Raw genomic sequence first — 22598 nt, 5'->3', positions numbered from 1 at the left:
GCATCAAGACTTGCTTTACTTCTATTGAGAAGAACTTACCAGCCTTTTCAAGCAGACCAAACAAGACCACAGCTGTGCAATAACTATTATAAAGAGACATCATTGTACTAATAGTTCAGAAAATAGTTAAGAAAACTGCAGTCAAGTTTACCTGCAATACTGTGTTGACTTTTCTCAACTGACTCCTATTGTTGGCAAAATCCTGAGTTAGCACACCTTTATGATTTCTTAAATAATATCTAGAAAGCAGCAACAACAATAGAAGAAGATTGACAAATTGGACTACGTCAAAATTTAATACTTCCATCTAACAAAAGTCACCATAAGTGAAGTTAAAACCAATACCGACAACAAAGTAAGCCACAGACTGAGAGATAGTCACAATGCGTGTAAGCGATAGAGAGTTTGTATCCAGTATACACAAAAACCCCTCTACAGCATTGTTTTTTAAGAATGATCAATTGGGGGGCGCCTGGGTGGTTCAGCCGTTAAGCGACTGCCTTCGGCTCAGGTCATGATCCCAGGGTCCTGGGACTGAGTCCCACACAAGGCTCCCTGCTTGGTGGGAAGCCTGCTTCTGCCTCTTCCGCTCCCCCTGTTTGTGCTCTCTCTCTCGCTGTCTCTCTGTCAAATCAATAAATAAAATATTTTTTTTAAAAAAAAGAATGATCAATTGGGAACAACCCAAACAACCAATAGGGAAATGAATGAATGAGTTGCAATAAATTTATAGAAATAATACTAAAAGAGCAGTTCAAAATAAACGTACTAGATCTCCAAGTATCAACCAGGTCAAATTTGGAAAACCTAGAATTGAGTAAAAATGTAAGTTGCAGAAAACTGTATGAAGTATATTTATCTAAAATACAAACACCACTAAGTATTGAATATCTACATTTACACACATAAAAACATTAAAGCATGGATGGAAAAGAGAGACCAGGATCAGAAGAGGGGGCTGCTGAGAGCAGGGCGAGGGGCAGGGTGAAGGAAGGTGGGAAAGGATTGCAAAGTTACCGCTAAAAAAGCATGAAGTGGTTATGCAAACATTTGTAAAGTCTGGATGGTACATGCTTATATTATTCTCTGTAATTTTTGTGTGTTTGATATAGTTCCGAGAGAGAGAGAGAGAGAGAGAGAGAGAGGTTCTTCCAGGCATTTGGAGCAGAGCCACCCTGAGCTACTTGCTGGTCCCTAAACGGCCAGGGACACCTCTTCTCCACCCCTGCGACTCAAAATGGGGATGGCCCACAGGGATCACTAGCAGCTTCTTGGAAGATCTCAGGTCCAACCCAGACCCGAAGATTCAGAATCTGCATTTTGAACAAGCCCCAGGTAATTCCTAATGTAAGTCTGAGCAGCCTCCACGAAACTGCCCCCGCTGCCCCCTCCCTCCTGCCCACTGCCCCATCACTAGCCGAGCCCTCAAACTCTGACCTGCATGTAGCTCAACGATTGCCTATTCTAAGGTTTCTTTGAATCCCTGTCTCGGTCAAGAGTTGTCTGTGCGTGCAATATGCGTCCTTTTCTCACAACAGGCAGCATTACCATCATTTGCTAAATGGACTGTGAATTCCTTGTTGGTCGCATTAGCCTTTGGGCGGTTGTCCTTATCACAATATATGGCACATGACACGAACTCAAGGAATGTTATAAGAATCAACAAGAACCACGTTTGCAGGCACCAGTAAGGCCATCGTCCATGCTCAAACGGCTCATCCAGGGAATGGGAGTGTCTGTTCTAGGGCACTTTAATACGTGGAATCAATGTCCTACCACCTTTTTACATTCTCAACCTAAAAGAAATTAAATTTACTTTTAAATTTTCAGCATTTAAGACAATGCGCATGCTTAACATTTTGTAGCAAAGTGCTGTTGTTCTTTTTGGGTTTTTTTTGGCGGGGGGAGGGTGGCACACCTTAGTAAATTGATGTAAAAAATGTCTCTACTTCAGGAACTCTTAATCTTTCCAGAACGCTGGGCCCCATTTGAGGCCTAATGAAGAATGTGGATCTTCTTCCAGATAAATGCACATAATTTAAGTTTATAATTTCAGTATCTACAAACTCCAGATAAAGTCCAAAAGGTGGTGCAGATACCCTTACTTAGCATTGTCCTAGAGTTTTCCACAGTGTCATGTAAACAAAATGTGTCTGTGGACATCCCCTCCATATGACATCTTTGACAGTGACCTCATTTCTTTTGCTACAGAAACAATCCCAGCAACCCACTGAAAATCATGAACACCTTAAAAACTTTTACCATCACTGGCTGATAAAGTGGGCTTTGTTTTGGTTTTGTTTTGTTTTGTTTTTTTAAGATTTATTTATTTGGGAGAGAGGAAACAAGCGCACGAGCAGGGGGAGGGGCGGAGGGAGAGGGATAGAATCTCAAGCCGGCTCCCCACTGAGCGTGCAGCCTGAGATCATGACCTGAGCCAAAACCAAGAGTCGGACCCTCAACCGACTGAGCCACCCAGGTGCCCCTAATAAAGTGTTTTAAATTTGAATTAATCCTACCGTTTCCACCGAAGAGTCTAGAAGACAGGAAGCCAGCACTAGAATCAACACTGAGAATCAACGCTTACAGTTGGAGGCGATCACAGAGGAGGGACTGGACCTGAGCAAGGAGTGAGTCCTGTCCTCAGCTGCCTGATCCAAACAATATTTTATCAAGTGGCTTTTATTTTCCCTTTAAGATACACAAAAAGGTCCTTGGTAGCAGTCAGAAAAGCAGTGGAGGGGCGCCTGGGTGGCACAGTGGTTAAGCGTCTGCCTTCGGCTCAGGGCGTGATCCTGGCGTTATGGGATCGAGCCCCACATCAGGCTCCTCCGCTATGAGCCTGCTTCTTCCTCTCCCACTCCCCCTGCTTGTGTTCCCTCTCTCGCTGGCTGTCTCTATCTCTTTCGAATAAATAAATTAAAAAATCTTAAAAAAAAAAAAAAAAGAAAAGCAGTGGAAATCTTTTATTCGATTTACAAGTGCCATCTAACTACGACATGGTTCAAGCATGAAAAATCCCCGAAGTATCAAGAGATGGGAGGAGCCACCTGCCTAAGACTCTGGTGATGTAAGAAGCCCAGAGCCTGAGGTTTACCTCCCCCAGGTTGTGCTCATTTGCCTCCAAGAAAAGCCCAACGCCCGCCGCTCTCGGTGAGTGACCCCCAAGCCCTTTGGGAGAAACGCCACTTTCCAGAAGCGCTCATCTCCCCTGACGCTCAGCCCTTGGAGCTGTGAGTAGTTAGTACGATAATAGCACTAATATAATAATGAGCGTTTGCCCTGTTCTCAGCTTTGCAAAGCTCTTTCACTTTGTGTCGATCTAGCATTTTAATTATGTTGCCAGAAAGAAAGAGGAGCTTCTTTCTCCACTGAGGCCCTGCGCCCCCTGACAAGCCCCCCCCCCAGAACCCCCCCCACCCCCGACCTGTGTGGCCCTAGATAAACGCTGAGTCACGGGAGCCTGGGCTGTCTGCGGCCCTGTTTGTGTGCAGCTCTCAGATATTTGTGAAACGATTCCCTGGGGACATAAGGCAGCTCTTCCTAGAATCAGAGTGAGGTCAGAGGTTGGTTGAAAGAGACAGACATTTTTTAAAAGGGCAGAAATTTCAAGCAGGGCGGAATTCACGAACGAATTCACGTAGCCCTTTCAGAAGGATGGCCTTTTTCTCCGGGACTTACATAATTAAAAATCTGGAGATAAGGTGAAATTTTGAATGAGTAACATTTTATTTTGGATTTTGAGCTACTTTCAATATTGCACTGATGTTTGAAAAAGAAGCCAACTTCATCAAAATAATGGAGGGACACGATGGTGGTGGAACTTGCTTCCACCTGTGGCTGGTTACCTAAATTCATGTGCACCAGCGGGGGTCCACGCAGTTCTTTGTGGGTTCGCTGGTTTCGCCTTGTGCTCTCCCTCCCTCCACTCACGAGTCGCTGAGCCCCTCCTCGTCTCAGAATATGAAGCTGGGTCTTCAGAGAGCTGGCGGTCTCTGGGATGAACTCAGAGAGAGCGCATTTTAATACACGTAAGCTATTTGTTTACGAAGAAATGAAGTAGAATCATCAGCGTAAAACCGTCATTCCTGCTAAAGGGGAAAAGGCCCTGTCGAGGGCATGTCAATGGTTTTGTTATGGATCATAAGACATTCTACACAAATTCCATTTCCAGGGAGGCTAAGCATCAAGGATGTGTTACTGGGAATCAGAAGGCCTGAGCCCTAGTCCCAGGCTGGCCTCTGGTGAACTCTCTACTTTAGGTCAAAGGATTCAATTTCTCTGCGGCCTCAGTTTCCTCTCCCAGAAGAGGCGGCTTCAGGAAGGTGACAAGAGGTTCCAATCAGCTTTATCATTTGTTATCATTCAAACACTGTATTTCCCGCCTGAGAAAGGGAGAAGTTATTTTTTTGTTGTCTTGGAAGAAAACCAGCTGTGGTGTACTAGCAGACTGGTACCAAGCCCAGCCCCGAACGAGCTGCTTCCATCCCTCTTCTCTTTTGACCAGCGACCGTTGGTGGCCACCGTCAGACCTTGAAACGGATGAAAAGAATGTCCTCCTTGCCCTGGGCAGGAGTACAAGTGGCTATTTGCAAAGCGACATAAAGGCCGTCATTAGTGGGAGTTCACACTCGGTTTAGAGCAAAACAACATCTCTCAGCAACAGAGACCTTCAAGCGGTGAAGCCGAATTCCAGCGTAGACACTTCCAGAAGGGAGTGAGGAATCCATGTTGAAGGGGAAAATGAGAGCCATCTGATGAGTCCAGAAACCGTGGTAGCTAGAAGAGGAAGAGGAACCACCCGAATTATCTTCCCCGAAATGGCCTAGGGCGCAGGTCAGCATGCTCCCCCGACGTGACCGAACATCTCTATCCAGCTCTGGGTAAAGGTGCATTGCTGTTGAAACTTGCCAACTCCTCATCGGCAAGCTTTCACACTCTGAGATTTAATTAGGTGGGAAGGTGAACCCATCACATGTTTACTCCTTTGAAAGGGGAAAAAATGAAAAGAGAAGAGAGAGAGCACGGAGGAACAGGACTTTGAATTCTATCCTTTTATCTCACCGCAGTTAGAAAGCAAGGCCCAGCCAAGTAAAGGCAAATATCACACATACCTTTATGTGAGGGACGTATGGGCAAGGAAGGATTTAGATTCTTCACCCATTTCTCTTGGGATTCAGACTCTTGTCACTCTCGTTAAATGAAAACGTGAAGGATAAAGGGGCAGTATTTTAAAGTGGGACCAGAGAAGAAAGAAAGCTCTTTAGCAGCTAGCCAGAACCTGATCTCGAATTGTCTTGTCACAGGGTGAGGGCTCCCCTCCCGAAAAGCTTTTGTGTGCCCCAGAACTCAGTCATTACCGTTAGAGCCACCTGAAGGACGACAAAAGACATTCATCCTCCTTATTTTATACTCACAGATCATTTTTTTTTAATAATGATTTTTTATTATATTATGTTAGTCACCATACAGTACATCCCCGGTTTTCGATGTAAGGCTCGATGATTCATTAGTTGTGTATAACACCCAGTGCACCATGCAATATGTGCCCTCCTTACTGCCCATCACCAGCCTATCCCATTCCCCCACCCCCCTCCCCTCTGTAGCCCTCAGTTTGTTTCTCATAGTCCATAGTCTCTCATGTTTCAATCCCCCTTCTGATTACCCCCCTCACAGATCATTTTTAGCCTCACATGGTATTTCGCAGTTTAATCGCTAAACTGGTTTCAGTGGACTTTTAGCTACTTTTTCTTAAAGTCAAGAGCGTAAAAAAAAATTTCACAAGAGAAAATATTCAAAAGGTTGTGCCACAATCTCCAAATGCAATTTCTAGAAGAGAGGGCCAAGAAAGGTTTGAACAATGGCTGCACCTTTTTCACAAGACTATTGTCCTCCGTTGAAGAGGAGAGAGATTCGTATGTACACATTCAGGTCTGCTCGTTTGAAAATATCCATTTCTGTATGTAAAAGTCTCATCTGATGCAAGGCATTTTTAAATGAATTAGGTGGGGGGGGGAGGCAAAAACAAAAAATGGATTCACTGGTCATGGAATTTAGATTCTCCTTTTTTGGAACTTTGCTGCAGAAAGGCTCCCCCAGGATCTCGAGAGGTGTGCTCGGCTCCGTCGATGACCCAAACCAGCTCTGGCTCCAGCCTGGGATGGTGGATCCCTAAGGCCTCGAAAGAAAAGTGAGGGGTTGAAGTATTCTCACCTGTACTAGTTCCGTTTGCAACAATGGGATTTTCTGAGCATCTCACACAATGAAGACGGAGAGGGAGACACAGAATTCTGTCCTCCAGAGCCTTTTCAGTGGGAGAATTTTTCTGAACCTGAAACAAAAGGGAGTCAGGCAAATGTATAAGAAGCCCTCTTTGTGTAGGGTCCTGTTTTGTTCACCGACTAAAGGTGAATGCCAACTTTATCCCCTTGACGAGGTAAATGATTCCTGGAGAGCTCAAAGGGCTCCGAGATGTCTCCAGGGAGGGCAATGGGTGACAGTCATGGCCTGCAGACCTGTAAGTGGGCATTTTCTTGTAGGGAAGCACTTTGGGGGTTCCCAAGGCCACTGGTGTTAGAGCAGAGAGGAAGTTGATTCCAGGAGGAAGGGCACTCCCACAGGCCAAGGAAGTCCAGTAGGTGTGACTTTCTGCCGGGAGGATGGGGAGAGAAAGGGGCAGCAGCCCTCTGGCCGGGGATGGGCCCTGTCGGGTCTGGACATTCACCCAGTCCAATCGCAGAGACCTGCGGGAACTCCCTGCTTTATGAAGCTCTCTCCTACCAGAGCTTGGGCGGGGGGGTTCTTGCTGCGAACTAGAGAATCCTGAGCTCCGCCGCAAGCCCGAGTTCCGGGTGTGAGTCCTAGTTCTGATACTGTGTGACCTCGGGCAAGTTACTTAACATCTTTCACACTTGCCTTCCTCATTCCAAAATGGTGCAATGGGGCTTCCTTCATAGATGCGCAGGGTACTTTAAGTGAGGTAACGCACGTACAGAAAGGTGCTGGAGGACTCCAGAAACGGTAGCTGTGATCGTTATTAGGGTGATAAGGAATGTGTCCAATTTCTGGTTCTGTCAAAGATGCAGAGCTACTTGCCCGCGGCAAGATAAGGCAAGCAGGATGAGCTAAGGCCAGGACCTAGCATCAGAGCTGCCTGGTGGACAAAATCGGGGCCAGGGAGCAGGGAATGCTCCTAGGGTGGGCTGGGTCAGGTGGACAAGACACAGCGTGACGGTTCTGCACTCTTCGTGGTGTTTATGTAGCCTAGTCGACAAGGTGGAGGACCGGCTTGTCTGCCCCTGGCCAAAAAGAGGCAACCAGGATTTCAGGACAATCCACAAAAGTCTGGGCCAGCAAGCATTCACTACCAGGAAGTCTGACCACAGGCAGCAAACTCCAGCTCTGTGTCTGTCTGACTCTACCGTAGAATTATTTAGCAGAGCTAATGGAATGAAAGGTCTGCTGGGGATTCCAGCCTCTTTTCTCTATTTGATTGCTATTGAAATCTGACCTTGGGTTTGTAGTGAGGAAGCATCAGATAAACTCGGTATAGCTATCTCAGGTGGTTGGGGTCAAGATGATCGTTCTGATAGCACCTGAAAAATACTGGATGTTCGTGTAACCATTTACGTTTGCAAGTCCTCTTTGTTCCCATTATCTCATTTGCTCCTCACAGCAGCTCTGTGTGGCAGGTGGGTGAGGCACATGTTATGGTTATTCCCATTTTACAGTTGAGGAAAGCAAGGCTCACAGAAGTGATAGGACTTCTTCAGGCTCGCACCACCAGAAGGGTTTAAGGTTGGGACAAATAGTCGGGAAGTCTCACTTCAGATGCTCTGTTTTCCTACCAAGTGTTTCTCGGGTTTGAGATTTTTATCCTTGTGTATTTAGGCTCTGATGCCTAGAGGCAGACCGTAAAATGGGGCTTCGGGTGCCAGGAAGCCAGCACGGGAATTGGGGCTTTTGTTGTCCCACATTCACCTGTCACAGATTAAGGCGGAGCTAAACTCCTAGGGACTTCCCATTCCTTTGACAAATCTGCTTCAGTGATTCAAGAGCAATACTTTGGAGAAAAGCCTGAGTTGCAGGATGGTGGAAGCAAAAGACCCTTAAAGCTGGCCTCCCTCTCTCCAACCCCCAGACCTCCAAAAATAGTTAAAAGGGCTCCGAGCGATCTGAGCAAAGCCCTGAGCTCATTGCCCATGGTCACCTTAGCCGGAGGGCTTCGGAAGGTCCTGCATCCCTTTCGCCTGATGATGGGTCATGTTAATAGGGCTCTCAGGCTTGCTTTAGATGAAAGATAGGGTTTAATTTGGAGTCCTTGGGGTTTTTGTGGTAGCAGTTCCCTCTAATTTTTTTGCTGAGTTATCCTGAAAAGGAGGATGCTTTCCTGACACAGTTTGTAACTAGCAACTCACCTACTTTCTGTTTTAGCTTGGGGACCCAAAATGATTTCTATATATTTAAAAATCTAGAATTTGCGCATAATTTCTAACAGGAACAATGGAAATGGACATTGTTGTTTCTCCTTCCCGTAACTGGGCCTGGGCAATTCTACTATTCCACTTTCAATCATCATGGCTCAGAGGAGGCTAAGGCCACCTCCATGACATGTGACTAACCTCGGCCAATCAGAGCATCACAGGCTGGAGACCACAGTGATAGGGTCAAAAACAGTACTGACCCAACCCAGCCATAAATCTGAGTCAATGAGATTGGCTGTGATATTGTTGGAGCTTTTAGAAAACAGGCATTCTCTTCCTGTTGGAGCTGCCAAGGGTGAACTGGGGAAACACCACACAGAGCCGAAGAATGAAGGTCGCAGAGAAGAAAACAAATCCAAGAGGTGGAAACAGACCAGGATTCAGCCATGCCTAAAGCCATGCAAGCCTTGGTCTTTCTGGTTACATAAGCTAATGAAGTCCCTTTTTGGCTTAAGTCAGTTTGCCTTGGGGTTTCTATAGTTGGGGTATGAAAAAAATACTAATGCCCTGACAGTATTGGTAATTTCCTACACATTTTTTGCTATGTAAGAAAGTATGATGAGGGGGCGCCTGGGTAGCGCAGTCGTTAAGCGTCTGCCTTCGGCTCAGGGTGTGATCCTGGCGTTCCGGGATCGAGCCCCACATCGGGCTCCTCAGCTGGGAGCCTGCTTCTTCCTCTCCCACTCCCTCTGCTGTGCTCCCTCTCTCGCTAGCTGTCTCTGTCAAATAAATAAATAAAAAATCTTTAAAAAAAAAAAAAAAAAGAAAGAAAGTATGATGAGACCCCAGTCTGCTGCCTAAAATAAGTCAATTTTCAGATACTGACGTGAAAGAATTCACTTTAACCTTAGACTCACTAGCCAGCACATTCTATGGGGTCTCTTCATTGTTATTTGTATCCTCAAAGAATACAAGCATTTTTCTAATTTCATAAACATGTAAGCTGTTCCATGGTGGCTCAGATGATGCCCTCGCCAGCCCTGGTTCTTTGTCTCATAGTGGCCATAAGGACAATTTCTGTGGGTTGGTGACCTCCCCGGTATCATTTTCAAAAAGTGAGACATGACTTACTGTACAGCCCACTGTACTGTACATTCCTACTCCCAGATATTGACCCAAGAGAAATGAAAACATATGTCTACACGAAGAACCATATACGAAGGTTCACAGAAGCTTTATTCAAAGTAGCCCCGGACTGGAAACAACCCAAACGTCCGATAACGGAATGGATAACAAGTTCTAGCATAGTCACGCAATGGGACAATACTCAGCAATGAATAAAGAGGAATAAAATACTGAGACATGCAACAAGGTGTGGGTGAACCTCGTATGTGTCGTGCTGAGTAAAAGAAGCAAGACACAAGAGCACATGTGCTGTACGGTTCCGTTTAGTGTAAGTTCTAGAACAGGAAAAACTTATCTATAGTGAGAGAAAGCAGACGAGTAGTTGCCAAGGTCATGTGGGGGGTGGGGGGCTTGGTTGCAAAGGGGCACAGCAAACCTTTTTTGGGTGAGTGAAATGTCTTGTATCTTGATTGGGGTGATGGTCTCACAGGTGTATCCATCACAAAACTATACATTTGAAATGTGTCTATGTAAAATATACTTCCATAAAGTTTTTTTGAAGTGAGGTATTTCCCTAGGATTTTTCTTAACTTCAAGACTCAATGTTTATATTTAAATAGTATCATCAAATTTTAGCCTATAAATACTATATTATTATAATTATATTAGTATATCATATTATCATAGAAATGCCATGAGGTCCATAAAATTGTCCAACTATGCAATTCTCACTACTACCTTTGTATTTTTATTCCTGCTGTCCCTTCAGCTTGGAATACACTGTTTCCTCTTCTCTCCCTGACAAAATCTTATATATCGTCCCATTCTTCATTCATTCATTCATTCATTCATTCATTCCCCAAATATTTATGGAGTGCCAGACCTTGTGACAGGCAGTGGGGCTGTTGAGACATATAAATCAGGGGCCCTGCCCTTTAGGGACGTATCCTAGAAAATGGAGTTTTACTTGAATGTCCTGAGATTTATATGCCTAGCATTTTCTGGCTGATACAAAGACCATCGAAGACCGATAACCTGGAGGCACGGGGCGCTCTATTACATTACCTGAAAGTGTGTTGGTTTTTCCATACCCATTATTTTGCAGCCTCCCTAAAGGTTCTATGTTAACTTTAAAGAAATGAAATCTTTGAGGAGGTTAACAAGACAGGAGGAAAATATCTCTGAGAAGTTAAAGGGAAACTTGGTGTCGGCGTGTTTCTACCTCTATGATGGAAACATGACAAGGTATGGGAAAGTAACTCAAGTAAAAAGGAGATCGAAACAAAGTGATAGCTGCCAGCTTTCTCAGGTGGGGCTTGAAGCTCCCCTGGGCTTGGTGGCCTTTTATACAGACCAGAGCGCGGACCCCAGCTGACAAATTTGCTGGTGGCATCTTTTAACATTTTAGAGTATTTTTAAAAATCAGTTACTATAACAAGTGTTTATTAAGATTTATTTTTTAATTATTTACATTTTCTTCTGCTTCCCCATCAACGTTGGGTTACAAACCATTAAATCTTTACTTGATTCAAAATATCATCACAGAGACAGGACCTGTGCAGAGCAAAATTACTTACTTACACTTAAATATTAATGTTTGAAAAGACTGTTAAATCACCTTTTCAAAAGAAAGTTTTTACTTTAGAATAGTTTTAGACTTTTTAAAAAGATTTTATTTACTTATTTTTGAGAGTGAGAGTATGCTTGGGGCGGGGATGGGTGGCGGGGCACTGGGGAGAGGCAGAGGGAGAAGCAGGCTCCCCGCTGAGCAAGGAGCCAGATACAGGCCTCAATCCCAGGACCCTGGGATCATGACCTGAGCCAAAGGCAGACCCTTAACCAACTGAGCCACCCAGGTGTCCTAGAATAGTTTTAGACTTCTAGAAAAAGTTGCAAAGATAGGACAGACAGTTCTCATATGCCACACATCTAATTTCCCCTATTATTGACATCTTACGTTTGTCACAACTAATGAACCAGTATTGATACATTTTTATTAACGGAAGCTTATAGTTCACTCAGATTTTCTTAGTGTTTACCTAATGTCCTTTTTCTGTTCCAGGATTGCTTCCAGAATGCCATATTACACTTTGATCATCATATCTCCTCGGCCTCCTCTTGCCTGTGATAGGTTTTCAAACCTTAGATCACCTGGACAGTTTTTAGTACTGGTCAGGTATTTTTCTAGAACGTTCTGCAATTAGGATTTGTCTGATGTTCTCCTCATGGTTAAACTGGGGTTATGAGTTTTGGGGAGGAAGATGGCAGAGATAAAGAGCCGTTCTCATCACATCCTATGGAAGCTACATGCTACCAACGTGTCTTATCACTGTTGTTGATCTCGGTCACCTAGCTGAGGTAGTGATTATCAGGTTTCTCCACTGTAGCTTTTTTCTCTCTATCTTTTCCCCCTCCCTTTCCATACTCTCCATTTTGGAAAGAAATACCCTGTACAGCCCGCACTTGAGAGTCACGCTCGACCTCCTTGAGGGCTGTGTATCTACATACATTCCTTGGGATTCTTCTACCTGGGAGATTTGTCTCATCTTCCCATTTCTTTCTTTATTCCATCATTTGTTTATGTCCGTATGGATTCATGAGTAGTTATTTTAGACTTCAGGTCATTATACAACACTACTTCATTCTGTCGTTCAAATTAGGAGCTCTTTTCAGTTGGCTCCTGTGACACAACCCTCTACGGCGGGGGTGGGGGGTAGAAGTGGGGCAGTCATCCGTTTCTCTTTTTGAGGCACACCACAAGGTGCCCTGGGCTCATCTTGTATAGTTCCTGCCCCAGTCCTAGAATCAACCATTTCTCCAAGGAGCCTTGGTTCCTTTTGTTGGAGAATGGTATTAGAAACCAAGAACTGGTTCTAGGTGTGCTCATTGCTACAGGGGTGTTAAATAACCTTTTGAAATAGCAAAGGTATTTTACTCGAGTTTAAAAATTTAGTTTCATTTTTAAAAATGGTGTTAACAAAAAATGCTTCAGTGGGGGCGCCTGGGTGGCACAGCGGTTAAGCGTCTGCCTTCGGCTCAGGGCGTGATCCCAGCGTTATGGGATCGAGCCCCACATCAGGCTCCTCCATTATGAGCCTGATTCTTCCTCTCCCACTCCCCCTGCTTGTGTTCCCTCTCTCTCTGGCTGTCTCTATCTCTGTCAAATAAATAAATAAAATCTTTAAAAAAAAATGCTTCAGTGACTTTATATGCTTGTATATTATTTTGCTATAGAAACACTAAATTTTTATTCAAAGCACTATTCGGTGGCCCACAATTTAGAGTGACAATAATATGCATATGTGGCTAATTTTTTAAATACAGAAGATCCTTCAGGACTATCTAAGAGCCATAAATTCAAACCAACCTTATTAGAGACAAAAAAAATTATCTAAAAAATTTTTTTAGTCAAAACATCTTGCCTCGGGGTGCCTGGGTGGCGCAGTCATTAAGTGTCTGCCTTCAGCTCAGGGCGTGATCCCAGAGTCCTGGGATCGAGCCCCGCATCAGGCTCCTCTGCTGGGAGCCTGCTTCTTCCTCTCCCACTCCCCCTGCTTGTGTTCCCTCTCTCGCTGGCTGTCTCTATCTCTGTCGAATAAATAAAATCTTAAAAAAAAAAAGAAGTGGTGTTAAAAAAAAAAAAGTCTTGCCTCAGAAAGTATATTCTGGATCTATGATTTACCTCATTTAGGATTATTCCTTACTCTCATAGTCTTCTAGCTTCTAGTCATTGAAAGAAATCAGCTCAATAGATTTAGATTTGGCTAGAACACCTAGACCAAACAGTAGTGAGTTTTTCTTCATCTCCATTTAGTTTAGTAGGGAAAGAGGAGGAAAGAGTTGTTTAAAGAGGATTATTTTATCTATCTTAGGAAGTGAAAGATCTCTTTCTCTCAACCTTTGTTACTTGATTGTTGTTCCCACAAACCCTCCTGACGATGATTATTTTCAGATTACCCGTTCATTGCTGAAAGCCCCAACATCCATACTTGAAACCTGAGGTTCATCTGCAAATCTGGGGATGATTCTCCCACGCACCAGAGGCTGTTTCCATACTGGAAGGAAACACAGAATGTTCACAGGTCAGTCCTGGAGTTCTATCCTTTTTCTGTGTGTGTGTGCGTGTGTGTGCGTGTGTGTGTGTGTGTGTGTGTCAGAGAGAGAGAGACAAAGAACATTCTTAAGCACAATGAGGCAAATGTGACATCTGTGATTTTTAGCAAACAGAAGCCAACATCAAATTCTAGACCAATTTGTTATACTAATTGTTTTTTAACTCAATTAAAGGAGTTCACAATTAAATTTTGAGCAAGCTTTTAAAAGTAATTCAGCCTTATCAATCACATTTACAATTGAATAGCTTTTTGCATGGAAATCTTATCATCATTTTGTTATTTCTTTTACTTGGCCTTTTGATCAGGAAGGATGAATTTGGCTGTGCTCACTGTGTAAGTTTTTCTTAAGATATTACCTGTAGTTTTCCTTTGGATAGATTACATGACATTTTTATTACTTCTGCCAGTGAACAAAAGTAGCTTTTTCATTTTCGTTTATGATAGGCCTTGTAAATGTCAAATTCCTTGTTAGAAAGTCAGAGTTAATGTTCCAAAAGTCAAAGGATGATATAACTAATGTTCAAGTAGATACATTTAGAGTTCGAGGTAATTTCGTATCACTTTTTCTACCCCCCCACCCAAATCAAGATAACCTACTTTCGAACAATTATTTGAAAGAGAGAAATCAAACTGTAGTAAGAAAAAAGAAAGACACATACTATTCCAAACTGTGGTATCTATCTATTATTTCAAGTATAAATAAAAAACATGAGCATACAGAGGGGTCTGGCTGGCTCAGTCAGAAGAGCATGTGACTCTTGATCTTGGGGTCGTGAGTTCAAGCCCTATGTTGGGTGGAGAGATTATATAAATACATTTTTAAAAAAGTGAACATACAAGTAAAACTAATGTGAAATCCATTTGCTATGACTAGTATTATACATTCTAAGTTAATTAACTCTGACACCAATTCCTTGGAACTCACTTTACAGAATTATGGAGGACTTAAAATTAGATTTCTATCAACTTTAGAAGTAAGCTAAATTTTTTTTTCCTCCTGTTATCTCCAAGGAAATAAAATTGTTCAAGTGTATTTGTGATGAGATGGTATCTTTCTTTTCTTTCTTTTCTCAATTTTTAGGAAATTGCAAACCGATAGATTGTTTAACATGCTTTCAAAGCAAGAGAGAATGGCTCAGCTTCTTCACAGTGTTAAGTGACGAAAGTTCAACAGAGTAAATTTTAAAGATCAAATAGGCTTTATTAATTCATTTCAAGTATAAATAAAAAACATGAACATACAGATTCACGCTCAGAGATGCGAGCTCCAACAGACTACAGAAAGGGAAAGGTTCTTAAAGACAGGACAATGAAGTCATAAACGAAAAGTTTCTTTTGGGTGAGATTACCTTCTTTTGGGGACAAAAAGGTCTCAGTGTGTGGATTACCTCATCTTCCTTTGGGGGAGGGAGAGGGTCCATGTGACAGATGACCTTCTTGGTACTGACCAGAAAGTTCTTTTTTTTAAAAAAAGATTTTATTTATTTTTATTTATTTGACAGAGAGAGAGACAGCCAGCGAGAGAGGGAACACAAGCAGGGGGAGTGGGAGAGGAAGAAGCAGGCTCCCAGCAGAGGAGCCTGATGTGGGGCTCGATCCCAGAATGCCAGGATCACACCCTGAGCCGAAGGCAGACACTTAACAACAGAGCCACCCAGGCGCCCCTGACCAGAAAGTTCTTGACTGACCAGTTAAGACTACATTTCTGGACGTAGGTTATATGTACAATTAGGTTAGGTGTTAAGCCCCAGTTTGACAACATGCCCTAGCATAAGTGACTCCATTTGGGGCCCTTGGTTTTCTTTTTGATAATGGAGATGGCTGAGTTCAGGATAGTAATATAAATTAGGGTCACAAGCTCAGATGCTTTGGGGGACCAGACAAATGACAAGCATGAGGGGTGTGTGCCAGGCATGGATGAGGGGGAGCTGGGAAATACCTGCCCATCTTCTATATTCGAAGGAAGCACAGCCCTGCAAAAACAGGCATCGGGGCGCCTGGGTGGCACAGCGGTTAAGCATCTGCCTTCGGCTCAGGGCGTGATCCTGGCGTTATGGGATCGAGCCCCACATCAGGCTCCTCCGCTATGAGCCTGCTTCTTCCTCTCCCACTCCCCCTGCTTGCGTTCCCTCTCTCCCTGGCTGTCTCTATCTCTGTCAAATAAATAAATAAAATCTTAAAAAAAAAAAAAAAAACAGGCATCAAAAGGGCCGCGGCTTCTTCGTTGTTGTTTTTACGGTTTTTTTAAAAAAAATGTTCAGTCTCCTGATTTTCAAACATTGACTATTATTTTTCTGAGAACATCGTGTGTGGTCTGTGAGCTGCATTTGGCTTCCAGGCCAATCGTCTGCAAGCTGATAACTGCACACAAGAACTTCATACAAGGAGCTAACCCATTAACCACAAGAACTTATAATAAGAAATATAATTGTTCAAATGGATTCTCCTGCTGGCCGATCTGAGCACTGTGTATGAGAGATTGAGCAAATAGGAAAAGGTTGCTTGGTGACTTAAGAATCCAAGTAAACAGAGTTGTAGGATCCTTGATGATAATATCAGGTGATAATGACTTTTTTAAAAAAAAATTTTTACTTATTTATTATTTGACAGAGAGAGAGAGAGACAGCCAGCCCGCGAGAGAGGGAACACAAGCAGGGGGAGTGGGAGAGGAAGAAGCAGGCTCCCAGCGGAGGAGCCTGATGCGGGGCTCGATTCCAGGACGCTGGGATCACGCCCTGAGCCAAAGGCAGATGCTTAACGACTGAGCCACCCGGGCGCCCCCAAATGATAATAACTTGATACACTCATTTATTCAGCAAATTGAATGTCTCGAGTGCATTGAGTGCCTTGTGTGTGCCAAGCACTGTTTTAGGCACCAGAAATACAGCTGAGTACAAATAGGAAGGACCTGTCTAGATGCAGGAGATAATAAATAAAGAAGTAAATGAGAAAACTAGCACTTGATAGAGACCACCCAGAAAAGTAAAAGAGGGTAATGAGATAGCGGGTTCCTGATTGGCTGCCCCACACTAGCTGGTGAGCCTAAATACTCACGCTGGAGGTTATCAGAGTGTCAAATTCCTCTTCTTCACTCCTCGCATTCTAGGTTCCTCTGTGAAGTCCTTTGTGATAGAGCTTAGTGAATTGAAGGCCAGTTTAAGTTGGCTCCTTTTTGATCTTGACTGCGTTTGGGGGAGGGAGCATGTTGATCTGAGAGGGATTTTGTCAAACCTCTAATCTAATCAGGAACTTAATTACAAGTTAAGTCAGGGCGGGGTCAGGCCTGCAGAGGGCTAATCGCGAACATTCTATGTTGGTTCCTTTTAGCTTGGATCTTGGAGGGTACCATTTTCTAGTGTGCCTCCTAATTCTGGACTGTACCATTTGAGGATTTAAAAAAAAAAAACGTTTTGCTTATTTACGTGTTTGAGAGAGAGCGGGCACGCACAAGCCTGGGGGAGGAGCAGAGGGAGAGGGAGAAGCAGACTCCCCACTGAGCCGGGAGCTGATGTAGGAAAGACAGGAAAGACCCTGAGAACAAGACCTTAAAGGAGCAGAAAGGCAGATGCTTAACTGACTAAGCTTAACCGCCCCCCATCTAAGGATTTTTATCACCTTTTGGGGACAAGGACTAATAAATAGCAGCTTGGCAATGAAACTTTACCCCAGAGTTAGGGTTTCTCCCACCTAAAAATGCATATTAACAAATATCTCTTAAAACTCTTCCTGGGGTGCCAGGATGGCTCAATTGGTGGAGTGTGCGACTATTGATCTCGGGGTTGTCAGTCTGAGCCCCACATTGGGTGTAGAGATCACTTAAAAATAAAATACTTTTTAAAATTAAAAAAAAAAAAAAACAAAAACCCCCAAACTCTTCCTATGGTATTACAATCTGCCCCTGCACGTTAAAATAGAGACACCCTGGAATGTCCAGTCAGAAGGTATGGGTTCAAAGCCCATTTCTTTGGCTCTGCTGTGGGCCAACTCTTTGATCTGGTGCACAGTTAACCTTTAGAGCCTCATCTGGGAGACCCACCTCTTGGGGGTTCCATGAGGACTGAATGAGAGTGTGTATTTGAAAGCCAACCCTGCAGAATTCAATATGATTTATTATTACGATTGGAATGGCCTTCAAGGTCCCTGGAAATGCTTATTTTGTGATGAGTGCTAAGAAAACAAAGGGTCCTTGTGACTTTGGGATATAGAGGTAGAACTCAACACAAAATAGAACTCTCCTGGAAAAATCAGTCTCTGAAGAGGAAATAAGTATCTGTGAAGTTATATTTAAAGTCAGAAATAAAATGTTGATTTTATATAATAGTAATTGTGGTGGTAATAAGACACAGCTAACATTTATTAAGTACTTTCTCTGTTCCAGGCATGGCAAACACTTTGTATTTATTATCTCTTCTAAGGGAGAGAGGGGAGAAAAGAAAAAAAAAATCAAGGTAATAAATAATATGAACTTGGAAAAGAAATCATTACTATACAATGTGCCCTATTATCCCCCCCAAAAGCTCTTTAAATACGTGCAGGTTTTGAGACCCATTTCTCAGAGGACTGGTATCTTCTGCAGCCCCATGGGTCCCTTTGGCCCACAGTTATCTAATCTCCCCTTCTCAGCTACTCAGAAAAGTCCATGACCTCCGATCCCCGAGGCCCAGCTCACTAACAGACTTGAGAAATAATTTTTTTCGCGGATGTGCCAGTATTTTAGTAGTAAGCACATGATGCCCACAAAAGAACTGCAGCTTAAAAATGTAAGCAAATAATTGAAACGCAAACGAATACACTCAGTATGCGTAGCTTAGAGTGTATTCCTTTGTAAAGCAAAAGCATGGCTTTCACGTTTTCCCCCCAAATCATACTGGAAATGGATTACTCTAAGACTTCCATTAATAAACTTATCAGAATGTGAAATGTCTCCAACATGTGGGGACGCCGGGGTGAAAGGTGCCACGCTATTCTCATTTCTGCCAGGCCCCAGGTACAGGAGGAAATATGCTAATGCAGCCGTTTGCCGCAGGGCTGGTGTTATTTATATAGCGCTGGCTGGGCAAGGTTCGAGCTGGAGCTAAGGAGAGGTGGGAGAGGTTTGTCTTCTTGTGTGGACACAGATGTGTGCGCCTGTGCACTTGGCGTTCGAAACGTGAATTCAAGATCTCGGGGAGGGGGTGGGGAATACCATCACTGTTCACGTTTATGTGTATACAGTATAACTCGTGCTGGCGATGTATCCTTTTAGCATTGTACTTACACAGCATGCATTTTGGAGCGGGGAAGACATGGCGATTTGGGAGTGGGTGCCGCGCATCGTCGCCGGTGACCCGACGCTGCGGGTGACCAGCGACCTGAAATTGGCAAATGCGCATTCTTGACACTGCTCCGTGGGCACAAAAATCAACCATTATCTGAACCCCGAAAAAAGTGCGAGGGGGTTGCTCCCGAATGCTGGCGACTTTGGTCTCAGGACCGGGAGTGGGGTGTGGACAGCGGGTAGTGGGCACCTCTGAAGCGAGCAGAGGTCACCGAGACCCGGCGCACGGGGGTGGGTGGAAACCCCTCGCGGCTTCGGGAGCCGAGCCTCGAAGACAACCCAATTCACACGCTCGGCGCACAAGCCGACTCCTCCGGGACCCCCAGCCCACCCGCGCCTGCTGCGCCGCGCGCCTGCTCCTCCTCCACCTCGCCCGGCGCGGAGGGGGAACTAGCAGGGGATCCTCCAGCCAGGCAGGCGCGGGGTGTCCCGTTTCCCCGCCCCCTCCCGTGGATCCCGCGGCAGCGGCGGCGCGTCCAGGCTGGAGGGGGCGCTCGCGCGCAAGAGTCGAGCGCTGCAGGTGCCGCGGTTACCTCCACCTCGGCGGGGGGAGAGGGGGCGGGCCGGGGGGCAGGGGAGGAGGAGGAGGAGGAGAGAGGCCGGCTCGCGGAGCCGGAGAGCGCGCGGCCGGCTCGGCAGGCTGGGATCCGAGCTCGCGGCTTCCGGGAGGCGCCCGAGGCCGGATAAATACATCCCGGGCTCCCGGGGAGAAGCGAACGCTGCCCGCGCCGCCGCCAGCGCCGCCCGCGCAGCCCGCACAGCTGTCCGCAAGGCGCCGAGCCGCCCGGCTTAGGCGCGGCGCCCGCTCCTCCTCCTGCGGCCGGAGCGGAGCAGCGGAGAGCGGCGGGCTCGGCCGCCGGCGCCCGGGCCGCGGAGCCGATGAGCGGCGGCGGCTGAGGGCCCGGGCCGGCCTCTGCCTGCCCTCTGCCCGGCGCCCGAGCGGGGCCGCAGCGCCCGGGGCGCAGGGTCCGGGCCGGTGACATGGGGGCGGACTGAAGCACCCGGGGCGGCCAAGCGCTCTCTCTTGAGCCGCGGGCCCTCCTCCGCGGCGGCGGCGGCTGCGGGCGCCCGGCCCGGCGCGCTCTGCCCGGGGCGCCCGCGGGAGCCTCCGCCGCGCTTCTATGCGCCTCTGCGGGCGCCGTGGGCCCGGGCCATGGCGATAGACCGGCGGCGCGAGGCGGCGGGCGGCGGGCCCGGGCGGCAGCCGCCCCCGGCCGAGGAGAACGGCTCCTTGCCGCCCGGGGACGCTGCGGCCTCGGCGCCCCTCGGGGGACGCGCGGGCCCCGGCGGCGGTGGCGGGGAGATCCAGCCGCTGCCCGCCCCGCATCCCGCCGGCGGTGGCCCGCACTCGGGCTGCAGCTCGGCGGCGGCGGCCCCGAGCCTCCTGTTGCTGGACTACGACGGGTCGGTGCTGCCCTTCCTCGGGGGCCTGGGCGGGGGCTACCAGAAGACCCTCGTGCTGCTCACCTGGATCCCGGCGCTGTTCATCGGCTTCAGCCAGTTCTCGGACTCTTTCCTCTTGGACCAGCCGAACTTCTGGTGCCGCGGGGCCGGCAAAGGCGCGGAGCTGGCGGGGGTTACCGCCACGGGCCGGTGGGACGCCGGCGACGTGGCCAACTGGACCAGCCCCCCGACCACCCCCTTCTCCACTGCCTCCTGGGGGGCCGCGGGCAACCTTAGCAACGGCAGCGGCGCGGACGGGGGTGACACGCCACCCCTGCCGTCCCCTCCGGACAAGGGGGACAACGCCTCCAACTGCGACTGTCACGCGTGGGACTACGGCATCCGCACAGGCCTCGTCCAAAACGTAGTCAGTAAGGTAAGGGCTGCGACCGCCCCGGCCCCTTGTCCTTCTCCAGAGTCTTCCGCTCCTGGATCTCCTCCACCCTTCCCTCGTTCTCCCTCCGAGCAGACCGAGGTCCCTTAAAGCGATGCTAGCCTGTGTGTACATGCATCTGGCATTGGCTTAGTCCTCCGTCCCCGAAACGAGATGCATTTGCTTGAGTGTGAAGCGGGGGCTTTTCGCTGCCTTCCTCGAGGAAACTGCCTCCCAACCCTAACGGGGCTCCATAGCCTTTCCTAGTGTGCACCCAAACTCCTGCCCGAGTGCACGTTTGGAAAGAGAGCCCCCCCCCCCATGACTTGACCTCCCTTCCCCTACCTTTCCAGCTGTCACCCTCATTCAGGCAGAGGTGGCCCTCGAGAAAGGTAAGGCCGCTGACCTGTCAGCCAGCCAGCTCTGAAGACTCGCCTCATGCAGGTTTGATGGCTGGAACCAGGATCTCGGTTCTAGTCTTCTGCCGGGCTAGTGGTCTCCCACAAAGAAGTCTCTATCCATGAGACCAATGTCATATTCCCAGATGTTCTTTCTGGCAGACCTCAGTCATCCCGTGCTGGGTTTGGAAACAGACTAAAGCCAACTAAAGAACCCAAGTTAGAGCCAGAGAAGCAAAGAGTGTTTGCAAATTCCCTTTCTTGCCTCATTGTGTTCATTCCTCTCCAAAGATTGGTATTTTTGACTTTAGATTTTGCCACAGTGGTGTTCCCTCAAATGTTTTCTCGGAACTTCAGTACTATCTCTAGAGTATAGGAAGGAAACTAGGAATTTGTTTTGTATCCCCGGACCAGCGCTGCTCTCACAGAGCAGCTGCTTTTGTCTGAAGCAGCGAGACCCTGGGAAGCTTCAGCTGAGCAGCCGCCTTGCTCAGAGTCCAGACGAGCCCCTGCAGCAGGGGGATGGCATTGTGTGAAATGGAGCAGCAGTGTTTTTTGAGAGGAGCTGTGTGGCCAGCAGAAAAATGGAGACTGGGCAATGTCAGAAAAATCGATCCCTAAGACATCTCTATTTTGTAATTTTTCTTAACATACAAGAGACGTTCGTTAAGCAATTTGTGTTTTTTGTCCCTTCTGTGTTTTAAATAACTCATTTGCATTTCAAAGTAAGTGTAGACCCCTCCCCCCTTCTGGGCAGTTCTGGGACGAGTTTTAAATGCTTTGTTTAAAAGTGAGACTGAAATGCGACAGAGTGCGTGTGCTTTTCCTCCCCAAATGAGTGTTAGTAAACAGTTGTAGCTCATGGATGTGTAAGATGAAACTCTTACATCATCATAATCATTGTTTTAATCTTGTACCAACGTGGCAAGAAATGATCTGTCCTGTGGGAACTGCCAGGATCAGCTGTTAACGGGGAAGATCCTTCAGGCTTGGTTCATTCACCTTGACACCCCCCAACCCCAGCCCCAGCGCCTCTCCTTTCCAAATGTGCTGCTGTGACTCTGTTTCCCATCCGTGCAGGCCAACATTTGTCTTTTGTTACCAGCATGGAAAAATTCAGAACAATGACTACAGTGACTATTTTAACACCCTTTGTATGTCTGTGCAAGTAAGGATTTGGCGACATTTTCAAATACTTTAAACCGTTTTTTAGTAGAGGAGGAATAATAGAGATCAAAGCAACTGTGTTTAGCCGGTGCTCTGTCCTAGGGTCAGAGGGGAGGGGAACTTGAAAGTTAAGAGGTGGGATGGAGCATCATTATCCTGGTGGTGGGGACCCAGGAACAGCTATTCACACTCTGCCGGATGGCGGGATGAGAGGACTAAAATAGTCCTTGAAAACAG

At 46.6% G+C, this 22598-nt stretch overlaps 1 protein-coding gene and 1 long non-coding RNA gene across 4 annotated transcripts in view; one reads left to right on the top strand and one right to left on the bottom strand.

The window, feature by feature from the left end:
* Window positions 1–3714: 3714 nt before the first annotated feature.
* LOC130542254 (uncharacterized) lies at window positions 3715–22208 on the bottom strand. The gene is made up of 3 exons (XR_008956685.1): window positions 20448–22208; window positions 6214–6331; window positions 3715–4779 (listed from the first exon to the last, which is right to left on the bottom strand). It is a non-coding gene; the product is annotated as an uncharacterized LOC130542254 (long non-coding RNA).
* The window catches only part of SLC22A23 (solute carrier family 22 member 23), a 173687-nt gene continuing 170672 nt past the window's right edge, over window positions 19584–22598 (top strand). For 2 of the 3 annotated variants that reach the window (XM_044388726.3, XM_057305069.1), the window contains exon 1: window positions 19584–20799. In XM_044388726.3, coding sequence (XP_044244661.1) covers window positions 20134–20799 — 666 coding nt within the window. In that variant the 5' untranslated portion in view covers window positions 19584–20133. The remainder of the gene's footprint in view (window positions 20800–22598) is intronic. The other variant, XM_026511404.4, reaches the window with a different exon arrangement.

The sequence above is a fragment of the Ursus arctos genome, unplaced genomic scaffold (assembly GCF_023065955.2).
Source record: "Ursus arctos isolate Adak ecotype North America unplaced genomic scaffold, UrsArc2.0 scaffold_31, whole genome shotgun sequence".
In the NCBI taxonomy this organism is placed as follows: Eukaryota; Metazoa; Chordata; class Mammalia; order Carnivora; family Ursidae; genus Ursus; species Ursus arctos.
This window is presented reverse-complemented; position numbering and strand designations above follow the sequence as displayed.